Source organism: Arachis ipaensis, chromosome B10, assembly GCF_059453495.1.
Source record: "Arachis ipaensis isolate K30076 ecotype BB chromosome B10, ASM5945349v1, whole genome shotgun sequence".
NCBI classification, from domain to species: Eukaryota; Viridiplantae; Streptophyta; class Magnoliopsida; order Fabales; family Fabaceae; genus Arachis; species Arachis ipaensis.
The window spans coordinates 8,281,631-8,303,938 of NC_142435.1; the positions used below are offsets into that span (position 1 = coordinate 8,281,631).

At 34.1% G+C, this 22,308-nt stretch overlaps 2 protein-coding genes across 8 annotated transcripts; one reads left to right on the forward strand and one right to left on the reverse strand.

Moving 5' to 3' along the window:
* The first annotated feature begins 2,488 nt into the window (after positions 1-2,488).
* Positions 2,489-13,877, forward strand: LOC107622535 (protein argonaute PNH1-like). 7 transcript variants are annotated; one of them, XM_088505046.1, is made up of 25 exons: positions 2,560-2,700; positions 3,613-3,776; positions 3,925-3,950; positions 8,869-9,162; positions 9,282-9,490; positions 9,559-9,705; positions 9,795-9,928; positions 10,015-10,124; positions 10,222-10,328; positions 10,417-10,555; positions 10,665-10,781; positions 11,022-11,129; positions 11,231-11,302; positions 11,373-11,495; positions 11,593-11,752; positions 11,854-11,975; positions 12,067-12,204; positions 12,289-12,431; positions 12,570-12,632; positions 12,726-12,789; positions 12,870-13,005; positions 13,085-13,158; positions 13,240-13,334; positions 13,425-13,456; positions 13,543-13,877. In XM_088505046.1, exons 4-25 carry the CDS (start codon positions 8,890-8,892, stop codon positions 13,707-13,709), a joined length of 2,733 nt encoding a protein of 910 aa, XP_088361172.1. In that variant the 5' UTR covers positions 2,560-2,700; positions 3,613-3,776; positions 3,925-3,950; positions 8,869-8,889; the 3' UTR covers positions 13,710-13,877. The 7 variants fall into 7 exon arrangements, with proteins under 7 accessions (XP_088361178.1, XP_088361172.1, XP_088361162.1 ...); XM_088505049.1 differs by having other exon boundaries at positions 2,692-3,099; positions 3,610-3,776; XM_088505036.1 differs by lacking the exon at positions 3,925-3,950.
* Positions 13,878-14,777: 900 nt separating this feature from the next.
* Positions 14,778-16,815, reverse strand: LOC107622536 (protein SLENDER RICE1-LIKE 1-like). The gene has a single exon (XM_088505060.1). The coding sequence runs from the start codon at positions 16,443-16,445 to the stop codon at positions 14,955-14,957; it is 1,491 nt and encodes a 496-aa protein (XP_088361186.1). The 5' UTR covers positions 16,446-16,815; the 3' UTR covers positions 14,778-14,954.
* Between the last annotated feature and the right edge of the window lie 5,493 nt (positions 16,816-22,308).

Below are 22,308 nucleotides of genomic sequence, written 5' to 3' on the forward strand. Positions count from 1 at the left end.
GCCACCGGGCCGATTTCGGGTGACCCGAGCTATGGCCCGGACCCGACCCGAAATAATGACCGGGTCTACTTTTAAGACCCATACCCAGCCCTAGACCCGATGAAATCACATCAAATTAGCCCCTAAAGTGTTCGGGGTCGGGCCGGGTCTTCGGGCCGGGCCGGGCCATGCACACCCCTAGCTGGAAGGTAGTAAAGAGAGTTAGGGATAGGGTTTGTGGATTTTGGAGTGGTGTGGGTAAGTTAGAATTTCTTTTGGAGAAAAAAGTAGTGTAGATATTTTTAATAAAATTAGGGGTAGAATAATAATTGAAAACTAAATACATACCAAAGTAATTATTTTGAGAACACTTTATTTATCAATTTACTAGATAAATTTCAAATAAATAATTTAAATTAAAATTAGAGATAACCAACCAATTTTTTTTGGTTCCTAAAGTTTAAAAATACTAAACCCCAAATTTCAGTTATTCAAATATATTGTTAAAACCTCATTATTTTCCAATTCTCACAACATTAGATTTTAAATAGAAAATATCTAATTATTATAAAATTAAATAAAAATTCGAATTTAATTTAAACTCAATTCATCGGATAAGCTTATTTTAATTTCTTTTAATAAAATAACCTTTTTAAATTGAACCTTGACCCAATAAAATAGGTTAAAAATTGGTTTATAATCTATTTTTAAAAAGTTTGGATATTACATATACGATACAAATATACAATTTTAAGAATAAAATTAAAATAAAATAAAATTTAACTATTTATAAGAATTTTGACAAATATAGTAAAATTATATTTTCTATTCTTTCTCTCAATCCGGCTACTGAGAGAGATGTTTCTTAAAATATCTAATATATGTAGGTGTAAATAGGATGAGGGGTTAAATTTATTTTGATGAAAATAAGAGTATATATTACATCATTCAAATAAAATAGACTTTTGAAATGTAAATATATTTAAATTAAAAAAATTGGTATGTTATTAATTATTAAATACATACATTAAGATACGAAAATTTTTTATTTTACAATAACAAAAGTATTTTTTATTTTTTTATATACTAAAAAATTTTACTTAAAAAAAAGAATGTTTCATATTAATAAACTCGGATGTATAACTATAATTATTCAATATATATATATACCTAAAAAAAATCTTGTAAGAAGAGATGGTTGTTTCTTGTTTGCTCAAAATTAATGAACAAACTCATTGTCACTTTAGTCACATATAGTGTCCAGAGAATCAAATCAAGATCCATCAGATTCTCACCATCTACATCTTCATTCCGAAGCAGTAGCTCGCCGACATAAGATGCCCAAACAATGGAGTGCCGTTTATGAAGAACGGAGACGGGCACTAAAGCCACCACTCGTTTATAATTAATGCTAAGAGTTTAAGGTAGTAGTGTTTGTTTTTGGGATTGAAACAGAGACTTAAAAAATAATATTTAGTATTGTGTTTGATTATTAGAAAATAGAATTAAAATTTTAGTTTCAAAGTTCAAAATTTTAATAGAATTTAAAAAAAATTGAGAATATAAAAGACTAAAATTTTTGAGAACTAAAATTAAAATTTTAATAATATTTTTTAATAATTAAAAAGATTTTAATAAATATTTTTATTTTATTTTTATATTTATTTTAAATCAAATAAGATATTAAGACATAATTTAGTTATATATACTTTATATTAAATATAATATATAAACTTAATTTAATCTCAATCTCTCTTATAAATGCAGCTTAAGAGATTAAAATCAAATTAAAATTTGTTTTTATTCTTGAGATAAAATTTCAACGCCGTTGTTGTTGTTATGTTAACAATCATTTGCTTACTAATTCTTAAATTATATGAATTTCAACTATTATATATTTAATTATTTTTTTAAACTTACTTTTAAATAAATCAGTTGTTTTAAAATTTAAGAATTTTTTCTGGAAATAAATATTTCAACATTATGTCCACAACAAAGTTATTTTAAAATTGATATTATCATATTCTAAAGTGACAATAATATTTACTCTTCTTATGAGTAATTACGTTAATATAATGATATGATGGAATATAGTATTAAATATCACGTCAAAATAATAAGAATGAAAAAGTAATAATAACACAGTCAAATTTTTAAGAATGTTTTAGATATATTTGTATGCTTTTAAGAAGAGAAAAAAAAGTATGTTTTAAAGAAATTAATAAATTCACAAATTCTTGAAAAAAAGATCAAATAAAATTTAAAGAATTACATTTACAAATTTATAGGTCTTTGACAGAATAATAAATTTTATTTAATATTTAAAATTTTGTTAAAAATTTATTTGATATTATTTTTCCAATGAGTTATAAATTTAAAAAATCCTTTAATCCCCTAGCACTCCTCTTATATAATTTTGCGCAGGAGTAATTTGATTGGTGTTATTTACCCTTTATTTTATTAAGAAAGGGAGTGTTGGATGTGCCCCAGCTGGCTTTATAGAAAGTCCACAACACCACATACATGTGCGTCTCTTGAGGCTTCAGCTTCTTCCTCTTCTCACATTAATTAATCTCCCTCCTCTGACACACTCCGATCCGCATAACACACATACAACACACACCTTTCTTTCTTTCTTTCTTAGCTTGCTGGGCAAGTGCGTGCGTGCGTGCGTGCACTCCTTTAATCACCCTCCCTCTCTGCAACACTCTCTTTTTTTATGTATGTATGGAATCTCACATGCACTACCTTCCTCTCCTCTTGTCTTTGCAATATCATATCAAATTAAAATCCTACTTTCTGCAATTATTCTTTTCCCTTTCCTTTTTTATGCTTTCCATAACTCAAAGGCAGTGCTGCTCTCTGCTCTATATGCTTTCTCTCTTATCTCTTCTTAACATAGATGCAACCATTCCCAACGAATCTCAATTCCCAAAACTCTATCTCTTTTCTTACTCATTCCCTTCCACTCTTTCCTCCTCAACCTCATGCATATATATAAACTCTCTTTTTAATTAGCTTTCTTTTTCTTCTTTTCCCTGCCTAATAAGCTTCCTTCTCATCTCATCTGCACACTCAATTAAACGCAGTTACCCACTTCTGCATGCGTACTCTACTCTTGTACATTTCTCTATACTTTTCTTCTATTCACTTGTACAAAAAATAAAAAAGTATTGTTTCTGCTACATCATCCTTTATTTTCAGCTTTAATAGAGCTATTCTCTCTTTATTACTTCTCGCCATATGCTCACAGTACATCTAGTGTAGTGAGTAGTATAGTAGTAGATAGGGTAAACCATAGTTTTAGTTTGCTTGCTTTAAATGACATTCACTAGCAGAGAAGATTAGACTCTACCTGATCAGTGTCAACAAAAAGAGATAATAATAATGAAAACCACTGCTCCTTATGCATGTCTTGTTTCCTAACAAGTACGTGTATTAGTTATAGATCTACAACCTAGCTACCTTCTGTTTATGCTTAGTACAAGTACAATTACTTAGTTAATTAAACCCCTTCTTCTTCTTCTTCTATATAGCATACTCTATGGTTACAAGCTTACACGGTTACAGTACTATATTATATTATATTATGATTGTTGTTGTTAATTTATTATCTCTCTGTGGTGCTAGAAGGTGCTGAATTAAGGAGAGAAGAGAGAGAGTTTTGGAGAAGGTTTGAAGTGATTGGATTTCACAGTTATATGCATTAAAAGCTAAGGCCATAGAGCAGTTACAATGAAATATATGCACGGCTTCAATAATAATAATAATATCAAATACATGCCGTAAACTACAAGGTTTGCACTTTCCATCTACTTCTAACTGCTTTCACTATTTACCTTATTATTTTTCAGATCACTTCACTACACTACTGCTCTTCTTTTCTTTTTAGTTTGTGGCCTTAATTCTCTATCCTTAATTATTTTATGTGTTTTGATTTTTCAGTGTATATACATGCATGATTCAAGAATGTATGTGTGTCCTTTCATTTCTTTCTTTCTTTAATTTTATTCCTTGTTTATATGTGGGTGAGTGCTAGCTTGTACAGTCTCACTTTGTCATGATTGCGATATTTGCTTGTCTTTACCTTTATCTTTGGATATATAATAGTATATTCTCATTTATGTCCTCATTATACTTAAATAACATTATTCTTTTTGTATAATGTAATGACATTCCAACTATTATCTGTATACATCTTAATTTTATTAAAAGGGTAATACTAAAAAATTAATACTATAATCATCAATTTTAGTCAATATTATAATAGATTGTCAAATTTTTTTGGTGACTAATAGATTGTCAAATAAGTTCATTAAAAATAAACTTTTGTTGAAATTGAATTTTGAATGTGTTTTTTTTTAACTTAATTTTGAGATTTTTTTTTTGTTTTAAGAGTTTAAAATAATTTTTTTATGTTACATATTAGAACTTTTTTATATATTGGAATATGAGTAATAAATTCTTTAAAGATGACTTAAATCTTGACGTGAGTTTTTTGTATATCGTCAGTAATATTTTATCTTTTGATAATTAAAAAAAAATATTTTTTTTTTTACAAAACGTCACTACTACTATCATAACAATGTAAAATATTAAAATAGTCAAATATTCTTATATTTTACACCAAAATTATCCATATATAAACATTTTAGCCTACATATTAACTATAATATTAGTTGTGTAATGTGTACTATCAAAACTTTCTCTTGTTAAAAAGCCATGATATATATGTATATCCACACATAGATATTAGATACAATTAGTTTTTGGTTACAATAATAGATGTATGATATATGAGAAAGTGGAGGAGGATGTGTAGGGCAGAGAGCATTGGGGTGGTGCCAATGTAAGTGGGGCTTAGAGAGCATATTGTCATCAATGTTCCCTCGACATTGTCTATATCATATATACTTCATATAATCTATCCATCCAAAATTCCTGCCCTACCTAAGAGGGGACGACATTGTCACCATATATATATAATTTAACCCTACCAAATTTAGGTATAGTTACAAAAAGTGAGATTCATTATGCTTATTTAGTTTTAGCTAAGCTTTAATTATTATTATTATTATTATTATTATTATTATTATTATTATTATTATTATTAGATGTTGTTAACTTGTAATATGATTAAAAAATTAATAATTTTTACATCCACTATCTTAAAAGCTAGAAATCATTTATATGTTCTGACAAAACTAGATTAAATTAAATGATAATGAAAAAGAATTAGTTTTCTGTTTATGCATTTGTCAATATAAAAAAGTTTATACTGCCATCTAATATATATATATATATATATAACTAAGAATTATAACAGCAGTCAACAGGCGCCTCTATTAAGAATTCATATATTCATTTTGTTCACTTTTCACTTATGGATCATCATGCATGATTAGGATAACTAATTAATCAATCATGATATATATGCAACAACTGCTGTAAGACATAAAACTTTTTTTTTTTTGAAAAAGAATTTAGTTATGGTGCACTCAGAGTATAAAATTAGTATTTATTTAATGTATAATATACATACATACAGTTCTTGTTTTACTTTTAAAATTATATTACAAATTTTATTTAAATTTTGTGAATTTAATATTTAAACTCAATTTGTAATATAATATTACATGAGATAATTTAAAACTTTTCAGTTTATTTTATCTTAATTATATTATATTCCATTCTAATTTTTTATTGAAATGAATAATTCAATAAAAAATGGGGGATGAGAAGAAAATTTTCCATCATAGGAAGACGATAGAAAGAAGCTTAGAATGTGAAGTGGGGGAGTGGAGGATTGTTCCCCAACCCCCTCCTCGCCATCCCTAGAGCTAAGCATTATGGAAAATTGAAGGCATATTTTATTATAAAAAATACGATATATATATATATATATATATATATATATATATATATATATATATATATATTTGTTTATAAATATATATGTTGATGTTTAACTTATTATTAATATATATTTTGTTATTTTGTACTTTAAGATATAAAATTTATTTAAAATTAATTATATTATGTGTATATAAAAAATTAGTCATTAAATTAATTATTCGTATAATATATATATTGAAATATAAAATATATATTGAAAATAAATTAAATAACATATTATTTATATATAAATATATGGTGGTTAATTGGTGATATGCATATAAAATTTTTTATTTAAAATATATAAAGCTGCATATATGTTATTCATCATAACTCAAGTATGTTTATGAGGAAGATATGGTTTGTGTGGGCTTAAGGAATCTTAACGAGTTTGTGTTTTTATTGGACATGATCTTAGTAGGGTGGCCTACATTGTGAGGAACGGACCTTAATTGGGTAACCCGCTTCAATTATCAGCATTCACTGCACACACACACACTCACATTTACAACTCCGTTATTTGCATTTTTGCATTTATTATTTTATTCAATCAATAATAATTATTCATATATGAAGGATGCTATGCTATGCTCCGAGGCACAAGGGCTATGGTGGTTGTGCTATATATATATATTTTCATGCATTTCTTTTAAAATTAATGTAAAGTTCTTTAATGAGAAAGGGGGGGAGTGAAATTATTTTTTTTCTTTTTTAGGAAACCTATTAAGCATAAACGATGAAGTGTGGGTTGATTATGATATGACCAGTAGGAAGCTAAGAAGCAGAGATAGGGTTGAAGGAAAGGGGGGGCCCCTGGAAAGTGGGAAAATTTTTCTGAGTAAGAAATTAACTATAGATGTGACAAAATTGAAAGAAAGAAAGAAAGAAATCACATTGACCAAAGCGTAGATCATAAAAGGAGAAGCAGTCAGAAATGCTTCGGCCGCAACTACACCACCATGCAAAATGAATTAATTAATTAATGAGGCTTTACCATAATCATATAATAATGTAAATAACAAAAATGCCCTTTGATCCAATGTAGTTGGGTTCATGAATCACATGTGTTGTGTTAGTCTTATAATGTTTATTATTATTTGTATGTATGTATGTAGGTAGATAATAGATGTGTCCTGTGAAGGCTGAGAGTGAAAGGGACAGGACACATGATTGTTCTTCGTGTCTATGTAATTTACCATCACTGCTTCTACCATTCTCAGCTTAGCTTATGCTTAGTTCCCTTAGCTCCCATCCAAAAGACCAAAAACAAAGAGAAAAGTGACAAAACCCATTTTGTATTTTAGGGCAGGCAATGGCATAATAAGGGAGGCTCTTTGCAGTGTTTTACCCTTGGCCCTTTCCTCAACAAGGTACATCTGACATGAGCCATTAAGCTATTTGGCACCCTACCCTTAACACCAACAAGGACCCTTCAAACACCATTTTCCCAAATCAATTTTCAAAACTCTTACTAACTTGTTTATCCACCACCTAATTCTCCTTGTTACAATCTTTTTCGACCTATTATTTATTACACTGCATACACTTCATTTTTTAGTTGAAAAAAATTCAGTAAACAAAACAAAGTTAAGAGGAATAATAAGTTTAAGTAATTATAATTATTATTGAGTTATTGGACAGCTTTTAGCATTATTGTTGCATTTGCATCTATCTGCACACTCTCTGTCCTGATATCTAAGCAGTAAGCACTCCAAACTAGGAAAAGGGAAAACCCATCTTTAAATTTTGTTTTTTGTTTGACTCCATTTTGTTGTAGCATTTTTTCACTCTGTCATTTGCACCATAGTTGCTGTTGTTTTGCCAACTTTTTTATTTCACAGTGAGTAATAATAAATGCAATGGATTTGTATTCTATATTAAACTGACTCACATTCAAATAACTTAGTACGACCCCACCATATCTAATGGTGGTGTCGGCTGATGAGAATGTGAGTCAGCTAAATATAAAATACAAAGCGAGTCGGTTCGGTTGGACAAAGTAGGTTAAAGCCAGTTTGTCCCGCTTGAGTTGTCTTAGTTATGAGGGGGTGGTATAGTAGTATAAGGCCCCGTAGTGTCACTGTAAATGAACTTGGGGAGGAGTTAAAGGGCCTTTGTGGTCGCTGAAAAGGGGATGTATAACATGCAAATCTTACAAGAACCCCTGTCCCTGCCAAGAACTTGGAGTAGGGTAAAATTCAAACATTACATTACATTTCATTACATTTCATTACATTACGTTACATTAACATTGCATACCCCTTTGTTATTAATGTTTGGGACCACCCCCCAAAATGAACCAAAAATCAAGTACCACCATCACTCCCCACACAAATAATTAAACTATAGCATTAACATAGCAGCACGAGCATTTTTATTTTATCTCATGTACAACCTCTGTGCACTGTCCCTGCCCCCTGCCCCCTGCCCCTGCCCCTATCTATCTATCTATCTTACTTATATATGTTTATGCTTCCCCCTATGCTCTCTCAACCTAGTGGAACATAACATACAAGGAAAGTGCTCTGGTATTTTGAGGAAAGGAAAAAACCCTTTTATTATTTAATATCACTCTTATTAATTGTTATTATTATTATTGTGTTATGCCCATCAAGTATGAAATAGTGGTAAGTCAAATAAATATAACACATCACATAATTTATTTTTTTGCATGTATGTATGCATGTTAGTTTATTTTTGTTCCCATATTTTCAGTGAATAATAATAATGCATTGTACTAATACAAGGCCTTGGAGAAGATGAAACACTGTTAAGATTTGATGCCCGTTCTATACCTTTCTTATTCTGTCTTCTTCTTTTTTTTTATTTTTTTTTTCTCATTTCCTTTTGTACTTTCTTTTTAGTTTTACTCATCATCCTCCATCACCTCATGTGTGCATAAATAAGCATAAGAAGTTGTTCTCAGTTTAGAAAAACAAAACGTGCAACTTTTGTTATATACCATAAAAGTGAGTTCCTTGTGTCTTTGTATAGAACGTATCTTGAAAGTAGAATATGAAGGATCCAAAGGAGGATGAAGAGAAATCTAGGAGGGTTGTGGAGAAATCCACGGAGCTTAGAAGAAGGGGAAGAAGGAGAAACAAGCAATGCAGCAAAGCAGATAGATTACAAGAGAAAGGATTTGATTCACAGCTTGTGTCCTCTACTTGTTCCAAGAATCTTGTGTTCGCTGCAAGGCCTGGCTATGGCCACCTTGGAACAAAATGTGTCGTCAAAGCTAACCACTTCCTTGCAGATATTTCAGCATCTGACCTCAGCCATTACACTGTAAGTGCTCAGCTTTTTGTTCCTGATATATATACCCGTACTATAACTACTGTTTTAAGCAAATTGGTACTTGATTAACATTTAATTAAGTTACTTATTGTGTGTGTTTTATGGTAAAGGTTAAGATAATACCTGAAGTGAGGTGTCGCAAAACAAGCAAAGCTATAATAGCTGAGTTGGTGAGGGTTCATAAGAACACTGAGTTGGGGATGAGGCTTCCTGTTTATGATGGAGGAAGGAATCTTTACACTGCTGCCATGCTTCCTTTCACATACAAAGAGTTCACTATATTATTGACTGAAGATGATGAGAGTATTGGTACTAGCAGGTAAGTTTATTTATTCAAGTTATTATATTATATAATAATATTATGTTGATTTGTGTTTGATGTGGCAGGGAAAGAGAGTTTATGGTGGTAATCAAGTTTGCTGCTCGTGTTAGCATGCATCAATTACGTGAGCTTCTCAGTGGAAAACAAGTGGACACACCACAAGAAGCACTTACTGTTATTGACATTGTTCTGAGGGAGCTTGCAGCACAGAGGTGAAAATCTTGAATTTTTGTTTCTTCTTGTTCTTTCTTTCATAACATGTTCTTGTGTTTCTCATGCCATCATTATTCTTCATATTTAGTTACGTGCCCATTGGGAGGTTTCTGTATTCTCCTGATTTTAGAAAACCACAGCAGCTTGGTGGTGGCTTAGAATCATGGCGTGGATTCTACCAAAGTATAAGGCCTACCCAGATGGGTTTATCACTTAATATTGGTCAGTTTCATTCTAACTTCGTTTTTATTTATGATTCTTAAATAACTACCACTTTTAATTCCTTATATATTCTTATGTACTTTTAGACATGTCATCAATGGCGTTTATTGAGCCACTCCCTGTGATTGACTTTGTTGCTCAAATTTTGGGAAAAGATGTGCACTCAAAGCCATTGTCAGATGCAGATCGTGTCAAGGTAACTAAGATGCTGATTGTTACTATTATATTTCAATAATCAAGTCCCTTTTTCTTCAAAGTAATGTGAAATCTTTGTGGTGTCGTGATTGGAGCAGATTAAGAAGGCCCTAAGAGGTGTAAAAGTTGAAGTTACACATAGAGGGAGTTTTAGAAGGAAGTACAGGATATCAGGATTGACATCACAGCCAACAAGGGAGCTTAAGTATTGTTCTGAACAACACTTTTCTTGTACTGTTTACAATTTTTATTCTTTAATTTAGATATCAGTAAAGGATTCCTTTTGATAACAGCTTCCCTCTTGATGAGAAAATGAACATGAAATCAGTGGTTGATTATTTTCAAGAAATGTATGGATACACAATCAAGTATCCTCATCTACCTTGTCTTCAAGTAGGAAGCCAAAAGAAGGTGAACTATTTGCCAATGGAGGTAATAAGCTCTTAATTGATTTGATCTATTCGAAAAAACAAAGACCAATTTTGTTAATGCCACTATTTTCTACAAAGAAAGAATGTCATGTGAATGGTTGTTGTTATAGGCATGCAAGATAGTTGGAGGCCAGAGGTATACAAAAGGGCTAAACGAAAAGCAGATAACTTCTCTCTTGAAGGTCTCATGCCAGAGACCACGCGAACAAGAGACAGATATTCTTCAGGTCATTCACATCACCCTCCCTTCTCTTTATTAATTTGTTTCTTGGAGTCAGAGTTTATAGGAAACTGAATTTGCATGATAAATGTTTTATGAATATCTTGTAAACACCTACTTGGCATGGTCCTAACTTTAAGACATATGCTCTTGTTTTCCATCATTGGATTGAAATCGTTCTTCTTAGTCATTTAAGGGTGTAGTTTGGTTTAAATTAATGTAGGACTTGTTATGAATATGGTTGCAGACAATTCAAGAAAATGATTATGAATATAATCCGTATGCGAAAGAGTTTGGTATAAGTGTAGACAGCAAGCTTACATCAGTTGATGCTCGGGTTCTTCCTGCTCCATGGGTACTAATTAACCAATTCTTATGTTTAAATTGATAATATGTATTTTTGTTTGTTTTTTGAAATCTTCTAATAGGTCATTTTGGCTATTGTTTTCTTTGTAGTTGAAATATCATGACACTGGAAGAGAGAAAGAGTACTTGCCACAAGTTGGTCAGTGGAATATGATGAACAAGGTGAGTTTTCAGAGTTCAGACATAAAGATTAGTCATAATAGGATTGTAACTGTGGTTATTTTGAATGCAGAAAGTAATAAATGGAAGCACTGTAAGATACTGGGCATGTATCAATTTCTCAAGAAGTGTTCAAGAAAGCACAGCTCGTGGATTTTGCCAACAGTTAGTTCAGATGTGCCAAATCTCAGGCATGGTAAAGTTTCAAATTTTATACATTGGAGACTATTTTCAATAGCATCACATCATGTACAATTTTTGCAATATTTGATTGAATTTATCCCTTTTCAAAGGAATTTAGCCAGGACCCTGTGATTCCTGTATATTCAGCAAAACCTGATCTAGTTAAGAAGGCTTTGAAGTATGTACATTCAGCTTCTCTAGAAAATCTTGGTGGCAAGGAGCTAGAGTTGCTTATTGCAATTCTTCCAGACAACAATGGCTCTCTATATGGTATAAATATAATATCATTCTCACTCCAATCCAATATATTCATTATCATCTATAGTGATCTATTCATGGTTGCACTAAACATATATATTTTCTTGATTCAGGTGATCTCAAAAGAATCTGCGAAACTGATCTCGGGTTGATTTCTCAGTGTTGTCTTACAAAGCATGTATTCAAGATTAATAGACAGTACTTGGCAAATGTTGCACTCAAAATCAATGTCAAGGTTCATTCACTTAGATCCCTCAACCTTCTTTTGATTTGAATTTTTCTTTAATCCTCATTTTCTTAAACAAATACATCATTGATACTTTTAGATGGGAGGAAGGAACACAGTGCTTTTGGATGCTTTAAGTTGGAGGATCCCATTGGTTAGTGACATTCCAACAATAATTTTTGGAGCTGATGTAACTCATCCAGAATCCGGAGAGGACTCTTGTCCTTCCATTGCTGCTGTAAGTGATTGCAGCCTATTATAATTTTCATAGCTGGCCCCATGTTTGAAGTCTGATCCTGTTCTGATTACTGTTGTTGTGCAGGTTGTAGCCTCACAGGACTGGCCAGAAGTAACAAAGTACGCAGGATTGGTTTGCGCGCAGCCTCATCGGGAAGAACTCATACAAGATCTTTTTAAATGCTGGAAAGATCCTCATCATGGTGTAGTTTATGGTGGCATGATCAGGTACTTAAAATAGCAGCTCTCATAAAGCATCTTCAGAATGGCATTTAGTTAGAAAAAAATTTTTATGCTGCTTATTTCTTAGATTAAACATTGTTTACTTGGTTCTTGTATTTATTATACTATTTGTTGATAATGCAGAGAGCTCTTACTCTCATTTAAGAAGGCAACTGGACAAAAACCACTGAGGATAATATTTTACAGGTAAGTAGTTGGATCCTTTCTTGTATAGTAAATGTGTAATGAACTTTTCTTGCAGAGGAAGTTAGACTAAGGAGTAAGTTCAATTATTTATAGGGACGGGGTAAGCGAAGGACAATTCTACCAAGTTTTGCTATATGAACTTGATGCCATTCGTAAGGTATTATCAGGATTAAATACAACTTCATATGAGATACTTAAACCCTAAACCCTAAACCTTAAAATCATCGCAATGTGCAGGCTTGTGCATCTTTGGAACCAAGTTACCAACCTCCAGTAACATTTGTTGTGGTTCAAAAACGTCATCATACTAGACTCTTCTCAAGCAATCATGATGATAGAAATAGCACTGACAAGAGTGGCAATATCTTACCTGGTAAGTATTATTCTTTTTTCAATTCAATGAGAAAAGGATTTGGATTACTCACAAGCTTTTGATTGGTTAATTAATGTAGGTACTGTGGTTGATTCTAAGATCTGTCATCCTACAGAATTTGACTTCTATTTATGCAGTCATGCTGGAATTCAGGTATCATTATGATTATATGATGTTACATTATGATTATGGTATTAGTGTTTACATTTTACATTGTGATTGAATTTTCTACAGGGTACAAGTAGACCAGCTCACTACCATGTCTTATGGGATGAGAACAATTTCACTGCTGATGAAATTCAGTCTCTCACCAACAACTTATGCTACACGTAAACTGTTTCTCCCTTGATAATGTTCTCAAATTTGTTTACCTTATTTCTTATGATGAAATTGATATTTTTTCATTTTATTGAGTGTAGTTATGCAAGGTGTACAAGATCTGTTTCAGTAGGTAATTCTCCTTTCTTCTGTTCGATTTATGTATGCATTTTTGTGATAGCAAAGTATTCAGAAGGTGTGTATTACATTCATGTGCAGTGCCTCCTGCATACTATGCTCATTTGGCAGCATACCGAGCTCGATTCTACATGGAACCTGGTGCCACTGAGATTTCTAAAGCGCGTGGTGCAAGATCAAAAGATGGTTCAGTTCGGCCACTCCCAGCTCTCAAAGAAAAAGTCAAGAATGTCATGTTCTACTGTTGAATATTATAAGCCCAAATAAATGAGACAGAGACTTCAATTGAAATTAAACAGCACCATAGGAAAAACACCAAGCTAAATATTAGTGATCTCATGAAAAAGTCCATCATCAACATCATGTACAACAACATATCCTTGTTCATATAAATTGTATCTGATTATCTCTGGAAATTTTGTTAAGTCTAGTAGCGTTTTTTTTTTTTTTCAAGTCTTTGTTACCAACACATGTGATGCAGAAATTGCTTGCTTTCAAGTGCCTAAATGGTGTTAGTATTTGTGACTACTGGCATTGGGTGAAACCAAAATTCAATTTATGACCCCGCTCGCTTATTTTCTAAATTTGTAATTACCAATTTGCCATTTCAATCCGCACGTCCAAGCTGTCAGAACATTCTTCCTATACCATTATACTAAGCCAGTTCACCAAATCTCGAGAAAAAAATTAATGTTAATCTACTTAAAAAAATAAAACTCACTTACTCTAAAATAAAAGGTGACTTTTACAAGATTTATATCATATCTTATAATTGTAAATTTGTGAATGAATAAATATAAACGAGTTAGTCTTCATTCAGTTGGAGCAATAGATACTCTTTTTTCTTAACCAGTAAACTACCGAGTGAATGTTAGAAAGTAGTTCTACTAGAAAAGGCATACCCCACAATTCATGACTAAATACTATGCTTTTAGATTCCGAAATTATCCCAACAAAAAGTAAAAGAATGACAAAGCAGGATAATGACCTGTTACATTTTCCACGAGGCAAGAAGGTAAGGGGTGACACTACGAAAGGCATAACACAAATTCTAGTCTCCATCGATCTTTGCCTTCACTTAATGATGATTCCTTGGATGGTCCCATGCCATGAAACCCTTTTCTCATTCATTGTTGGGCAAACTCACATGCATTGCACCCTTGACCTTAACCCCAATCAATTCTCTTACACCACCCGGGTTCCTCTCAAATTCTCAATTAACCTATTATACATGCAAGCAAGTTAAACCTTTCATTCTCGGTGCCATGTCTTTGCTCTATGGAATTAAAGTAAATGTTGTATAGTAGCCAAGTATATAAGAGATAAATTCTTAGTAGCCATTTCACATAACAAATATGCAACATAAAATGGAAAAGAACATAACAAGGAAAAGCCCAGAGATAATAGAAGAATCCAAAAAAGGGGGGATGAAAATGATTGTACAACCACTTATGGCTCCAATTAGTTTGAAAGATACAAGACTAAGAGTAAGACTAAGGAAGCCAATGTGGGTGCGGGTGTGGGTCAGGGGTGAGGGGAAAGGGTTGCCAAGCCGAAGCAGCAATGAGGGGCCTCCCATGCCAACCCAAAGTCAAACATCCTTCCTTCTCTTCAACGCAGTACCCCTCAGCTGAGAACAAGCTCAATAACATGCTCGCCTGCCTTAACGCATTTGAGCCCAGGCCCACGCACTTAAACCCTGATTTCTCCAACCGGGCCTTCCATTGGGCCAGCGGTTCATGCCTCTCCACCCGAGCCGGCCCCTCACAACAAACCACGTTGCCAATCTCTCTCTCCAGGTACATTTCGGCTAGCGACTTATCCGGTTCGTTTGGGCAAGCCTCTAGCGAGTCGAAAACGGCCGAGTAGTAATGCAGCGCTTCCGTGAATCGTTCCAAGAACCCGGTCTGGTTGTGATTCGCTTCTTGTTCAACCACGGTTACGATCTTAGGGTTTAACCTCCGGATCCAACCCAGGACCGAGTCGATTCCCGAATCGGATCCTAGGAGTCGGTGGAGCTGCATGACGGAGTTGATCGCCACCGCCTCCTCCTGCCGCACCTGTAGCATCCACGGCTCCACGTCCTCAAGCCTTGACGCAGCGACTCCTCGGAAAGCGAACCGGACGTTGACGGAGCGGGCAAGTTCGGCGAGGCGGATGCCGGTTTCGCGGAGGGCGTCCCGGCGGTCCGGAGAGGGAGGGCCAATGCCGGTGATGCGGAGGGAGGGGGGACCGCCGGGGCGAAGTGCGAGCGCCTGGATGAGTGGCGGCCACTGGAGTCCATGCGCGAGGTGGAAGTCGACGACGTGGACGGAGGAGTGGCCGCTGAAGGCCTCGAGGATCGCCTGGTTGGCGGTGAAGTGAGCGAACTTGAGATAAGGGCATGCCTCGTAGAAATGATGGTAAAGTACGCCTCCTTCGTCGTTGGCGACTGCACCGACTCCGCCGTGGCGTTCGGTGAGGGGAGGAGCGAAGATGCGGCGTGTTAAGGTGCCGATGAAGTGAGCGGCGACCTTGCCGATGGCGGAGGCGGTGGTGACGTGTCTTTGGAGTGATTGCATGGCGTCGATGAGGGAAGCGGCGTGTGCCACGTGGCCTCGCTGGAGAGAATCGGCGCATGAGATGAGCATGTGGACCAGCCTTATCGCAGAGTCTTCTTCCACTTGCTGTTGCTGTTCGGTTGGCAGCAGCAACTCCGTTTGTTGATGATCAATCAGTGGTGGCGGCGGCGGTGGTGGTGGTAGGTGAAGGGCGGTGGTAGTGAGCTGAGACTGAGAGGGAGAAGAAACGGCGTCGTTTATCCAGGAGACGGTAGTATCATCGAAGGGGTTATAATTGTAATTGTAATTGTAGTGCGTGGTTTGAGGAAGGTGGTGGAGGGAGGGTGAGTTAAGCATGATATCGTGAAGGAGGCCTTCATCCACCACCATTTCGTTTTGGTTCATGGTGATCATCTCTTTTGATTTTGAAGACTGGAGAATCATATCATATCGGGTGGTAAAGGAAAATTGATAGTAGATGATTCGAGAGAAAGAGAGAGAGAGTGAGTGAGGTGGCAGAGAGTGGTGGGTGTTGGCCTATTGGGAGTGGAAAGTGATGAGTGATGAAAAAGAGGAGATACAAGCTAGAATAAGTGAAGAGAGGGAGCAATGGAAGTAAATGGTTAAATTAAATGACGTTAATAATAGTGAGAGTGGAGAGGGGTTATTGATTACGGTTTAAGGTAGCATTAAGCGTGAGGTGTTGGTGATGAGTACCTATCTGGCGTGAGGTAAATGCATGGAGAGAATTGATAGATGCTGGTTTTGTACTTGACTTGTTAGTTGTTAATTCTTCACTTTTTGTCTAGCCACTTTGGCTAATCTACCTCCCGCTACTGTATGTGTTTATATAATAAAATGGCCTAAGAAGGGGGTGCCAGCCAACCAGCCCCATCTTGGGATGTGAGAGCACACTGATGCTCTAACACAGGTGGCCTCTCCTTACCACCATTCACCCCTTTTCATTATCTCCTCTGCCCCCCCTCTGCAACTGCTTCTGTTTGAGGATTCTGTGCCAACCCCCCCTCCCACATCTCACTTTTCATTTTTCAATTATCTCTCCTAATTCTGCAAATAATATATCAACCAAGTTTATCACTTTTTATTTTACATTGCAATTCAATGCACGTGATCCCACTTCATGTGCTCCTCCTTCTATATTTTATATGTACTCACTGTATTGTGCTAGCCAGCTTCTAGTATTTTTTTTTAGTTTCAAAGATGAGAAATAACACATCACACCCTTGCTTTCTTGGTTTTAGCAAACAGAGTGCTGCATTTTGAGAATGTTAAGTTTGCTTAAAAATGAAAAGCTAACTAATTTTAATTACATAAAAGAGAGTAAGAGACTCATCCCGTTTTAATTGGCCAGCCATCAACATAATATTGAAGGGCCAAATCATGGGCAGGGAGGTTGATGGGTCATATTTAAGTTTCCCAGTTCCCTCCATTTTCTACATGTGAAGCTCATTCTTTGGGGTTCACTAATTGGAGAATGCTGGCCTTTTTTAATGATAATTTATGGGAAGAATGTCACTTTCATTGCCACAGATCCTAAGCAATCCAAGTTGTAAGAGGTACAATTCAATTACTGTCTAATAAAACCCGTGTCCAAGTCCAACCATGCATTAGTAGTATAGGGATTTAATTAATTAATGGACTCTGTGTTAACTAGTCATTATCCAAAGGACTTGTTACTGTCCCAACTAGATTCGTCTTTAAAGCTTGTACAGTCAAAACATGCTGCTGTCTAAACTCACCTGTGTATCGCCCTTATAAGGTAAAGTTTAGTAAAGGGCTCTTTTCCTTACCCCCCTTCTTTTTTCCAGCATTATATGCTACCAATAAATTTCATCTTTAACTGCTTATCCCCTTCATCAGTTACTACTACCTTATTCACAAAGAAATATATAGATATACATGCATTAATAGCACTTTGTTACTTAGTAATTAGTTACCCCAATAGTGTACACCGTTTTCTTTCTTTCTAAGCCCATGATGTCACCTAAATTAGAATATTCCTCTCCGAGCCATTTTGTAACCACATAAGGCATATAGATGCAATTGCTGCTTAGATCATTAGATGGAATGGGTTTAATTGCGATATTCATGAGCATTTGTATCCAGTAAGATTTAGAAGGAGTAGTTGTACCTTAATCTGGTATGGTTCATTCTAAAAGTTTAAGATGACCTAAAAAATATATAAATAATTATATTTTTAATATATATTTTTAAATAAGATCTTTTTTTTCAGATTTATTTAAACTTTTACATATATTTTTTTGCTTTATGTTTTTTTTAGATAAGAGAAATTATTATATTATAATACTATTTTTTAAAAAAACTTAAACTAATTAAAAAATAAGTGAATTATTATATTTCTAATAATATTTATATTATCTTTTAGGATACAATATATTTTTTTTTAAATTTGTTAAAAGTTTTAAAAAAATTTTAAGTTTTATTTTATTTTAATTTTATTTTAAAATTTTTTTATTTACATCAAATATATTTTTGATAATCAAATTTTAAAAAAAAAATTAGGACTAACTCAATAATAATGCATAATAAATATGTTTGATTTGTTTATATTAAAAGTTAGGAAGAGTTTTAAATGTACCGAAAATACCGGTATTTCAATTATTTTAACCGTTGATCTGAATTATAAAATATATATTAATTAAAATCAACGGTTAAAACAATTGGAATACCGATAGTACACTTGAAATTTTTTCTAAAAGTTATTCTTGTGAAGTTATTCCTAAATTGATCATAATTTTTTTAAAAAATTAGTCATTATGGATAAATTTGATGTAAATTAAAAATTTTTAAAATAAAATTAAAATAAAATAAAATTTAAAAATATTTTTAAATTTTAAAGACAAAAAATATATTTAACCATATTTGGTCTATGTTGTTCTCAGAAAGACGTGGAGATCCTGGCAGTGTATGCAGCATGCTAATTAAGCCATCATCAATGTGTGAAGCTGTGACATATTCCAATGCCTATGCTATGCCTAGTGAGTGCCTATGTCTTTTTGAAGGGCCTTAAGAGTCAATTTTAATATCTTGGGTTCCCCAAGAAGTGTTAATTCTCTTCATTCACTCCTATGGTTACTTGAGAATAATAATACACCAATAAATTTAATTTTAACGGTACCAAGTTGCCGTAAGAGGCAAAAGCCATAGCATGAGGGGATGCATCGCCAAATACTGGTTTCTGTGTAAAGATATGAAGGTGGAGTTAAATTCACTACTTATATATACAAATCCAATCCTAATACGTAAATGGAATAATTCGTGGTCCTCCACATATTTATAATAATATTATTGGGGGACCATTTCGAAAGCCCAATATGCTCAATGTATCACCATGAATAATAAATTCAAAGAAAAAATAATAATAATATAATAACAAAAGGATCGTACTAGCTAGCTAGGTGGTTGACAAGATTTGGAAACTGAAAACCATGTAGCTAGAAATATCATAAATTGATAAAAATTGAAACAGCGAAAGAATTGAATTATATTATTTGCTCTGTTTAATAATACAAGTGGTATATTTGTAGAGAAATTAAAGTGGTCCAGAAATGGGAGTGGGAGTTTGGGACCATTAACAATGTTCGAGCTTAGAGAGAGAGAGAGAGAGGACCGGTGGCATTGGTGTGTATCTGTGATGGGAAAATAGATGAATTCCACGTGCACAGTGGCCAAATGAATTCATTGTGTAATGATGTTATTTTGTGTTTCTTTTTTCAATAAAATGGAACGATAAGAAGCCAGGTTTCTTATTCTTACCTTTTTTGTTTCCCTAAAATGGAAAAGATCAGAATGTGAAAATGTAAAACTTTTAAATTTATTAGGTGGAATCTGTAATTGAACTATGTTACTACACTGTGGTGGTTGTTGAATGGATCGGAGGTTGGTGATAGGCCGATGGGGGACCCAGCAGGAATGGAAAACTGTTGTGGTTGGAAATAGAACCAAAGGATCCATCGTCAACTTGTGTGAGAATGAGAACTCTCAAGTGAAGGAGATAAAAAAAATAATTCAATGTAAATACTGAATACTTGGTAGGGCTCGTTAATTTAAATATGGAAAATATTTTGGTGAATTGGGAGAAAATGGAGTAACTGTATGTATTACACAGAGATGGACGTGTCAGATGAAATGCACAACACGCAGGGGGCGTGGTGCATACAACACGTGGTGGGCGTGGAAGCTAGGTGGCATGCTGTGGTTGAGCCACCTAGGCAGCACGCAGGGGGCGTGCTTAGTCAGCACGCAGGGGGCGTGCTGACGTGGCGGAACTTGGTTGGACAGCAGCTGCACCACGTGGGGGGCGTGCTGACGTGGCGACAGGTGATTGGTCCAAGTGTGCACCACGTGGGGGGCATGTTAAGTGCACTGCTCTATATAAGGTAGAGCTCGATAGTGTTTTCCATACCGAGTGAGTGAGATTTGAGTGTGTTATGAGGATTCTTTGATGCTGTTGTTGGTGTAATGGAGGACACCGCAAATTTGGTGGTGTATCGTAATAGTGAGATAATACGTAATACTCATGAGGGAGTGAGGTTTGTGTCACAAAATTCGTTTTCGTTTGTGGTTCCATGCACGATGACGTTAATGGAGCTGCAGAACGGCCTATGTCAAAGCATAGAGAATGGTACGTTAATGAGAGTGAGCAGAATTCTGTACCGGAATCCGATTCTGGTTTTTGGTGGTCTAATACAGTTTGATACCATTCCGATCACGGATGAAGCGAGTATGCAGAATATGTTTCAAATTCACCGGCAGACTTATATGAGACACCTGCAGATTGAGATGTACGTTGAGTTTGAAGATGTAGAGGCAGTAGCGGTCCAAAATGATATAGATGTAAATGATGATATAGCTGCGGTGTACGAAAGAATGAATAGTGATAGCGAAGAGGACTTCGAAGCCACTTATGAAGCCGGCGACGAAGATGAGGATGGTGATGTGGGAGTTGAGGCAGCAGTGGAGAATGTAGTGGTTCATCCCTCGAGCAGTCAACCGATGGGCGTTCCACCTTTTATGTGTGAGTTGGATCTCGACGCCATGCATGCCCCCGAGTTTCCGGAATATGCAAACAGAGGTACGTGTTGACTAAGTAAGAAGTTTTTGTTACTTTATACCTTGGACTGTGCAATAAACGATGATTTCGGCTTTCTGTAGGTATTGCTGATCCTGAGGACGGAGAGTTCCGAATTGGAATGGAATACAGTTCTAGAAAGTCGGTCGTTGCAGCAATTAGAAGTTTCACTATATCTAGAGGAGTTGATTATGATGTGTATGAGTCTGAGCTATAGACGTTCTATGCAAAATGCAAGATGTACGGGCGTGGATGTGACTGGCTTATCCGAGCCAGCTTGATATGAAGAAAAGGTTGTTGAGAGATACGCAGATACAACGGTAGGCACACGTGCACCATCGGAACGATTTCACAGGATCATTCCAAGTTGGACTCAGATACAGTTGCTGAGGCTATAAGGCCGTTGGTCGAGACGGACTCGTCCATCAAGGTGAAATCTGTAATTGCGGAAGTCCAGTCAAGATTCAACTATACCATCAGTTATCGAAAGGCTTGGTTGGCAAAGCAGAAGTCCGTATATTTATAATAAACATTCACATATTTATACGATAACAATATTTAATAATATTAACCTATCACGTATTATTTACTAAATTTATCAATTTATTTATTTTTTCAATTTTTTAATAACGAATAGTATATATAACATATTATAATAATAATATACTATTATATATTTTTTATACATTTTACATATTTAGTTTATTATAATATTTTTTACTCATGCAACGTATATTATTACAACAACATCAGAATATGTTGTTTTTTATTCTTCAACATGTTCTTAATAACAAAAATTATAACAAATTATACCTATTATTATTATTATTATTATTATTATTATTATTATTATTATTATTATTATTATTATTATTATTTTATAAAAATTATTGTTATATTCTTAAAATATTTATAAAATATACCAAATAATATTCTCAATACAAAATATACATGCATAAAAAAAAATATATAAAAAATAAAATAATTTAAATACAGCAAAAAAAAAATTTGTTTACTTACATAAATAGGATGATCCAAATAGTTGATAATATGTTCTTCAGGCGCCAGATAATTACGTACCATTTTTTTTTAATCCTTTAAACTAATATTCTTTTGCTTTCTACGTATAAACTTAACTCACCACTATTCACTACTACTCACTATACTCTCCTCACTAATACTACTTACAGCCTT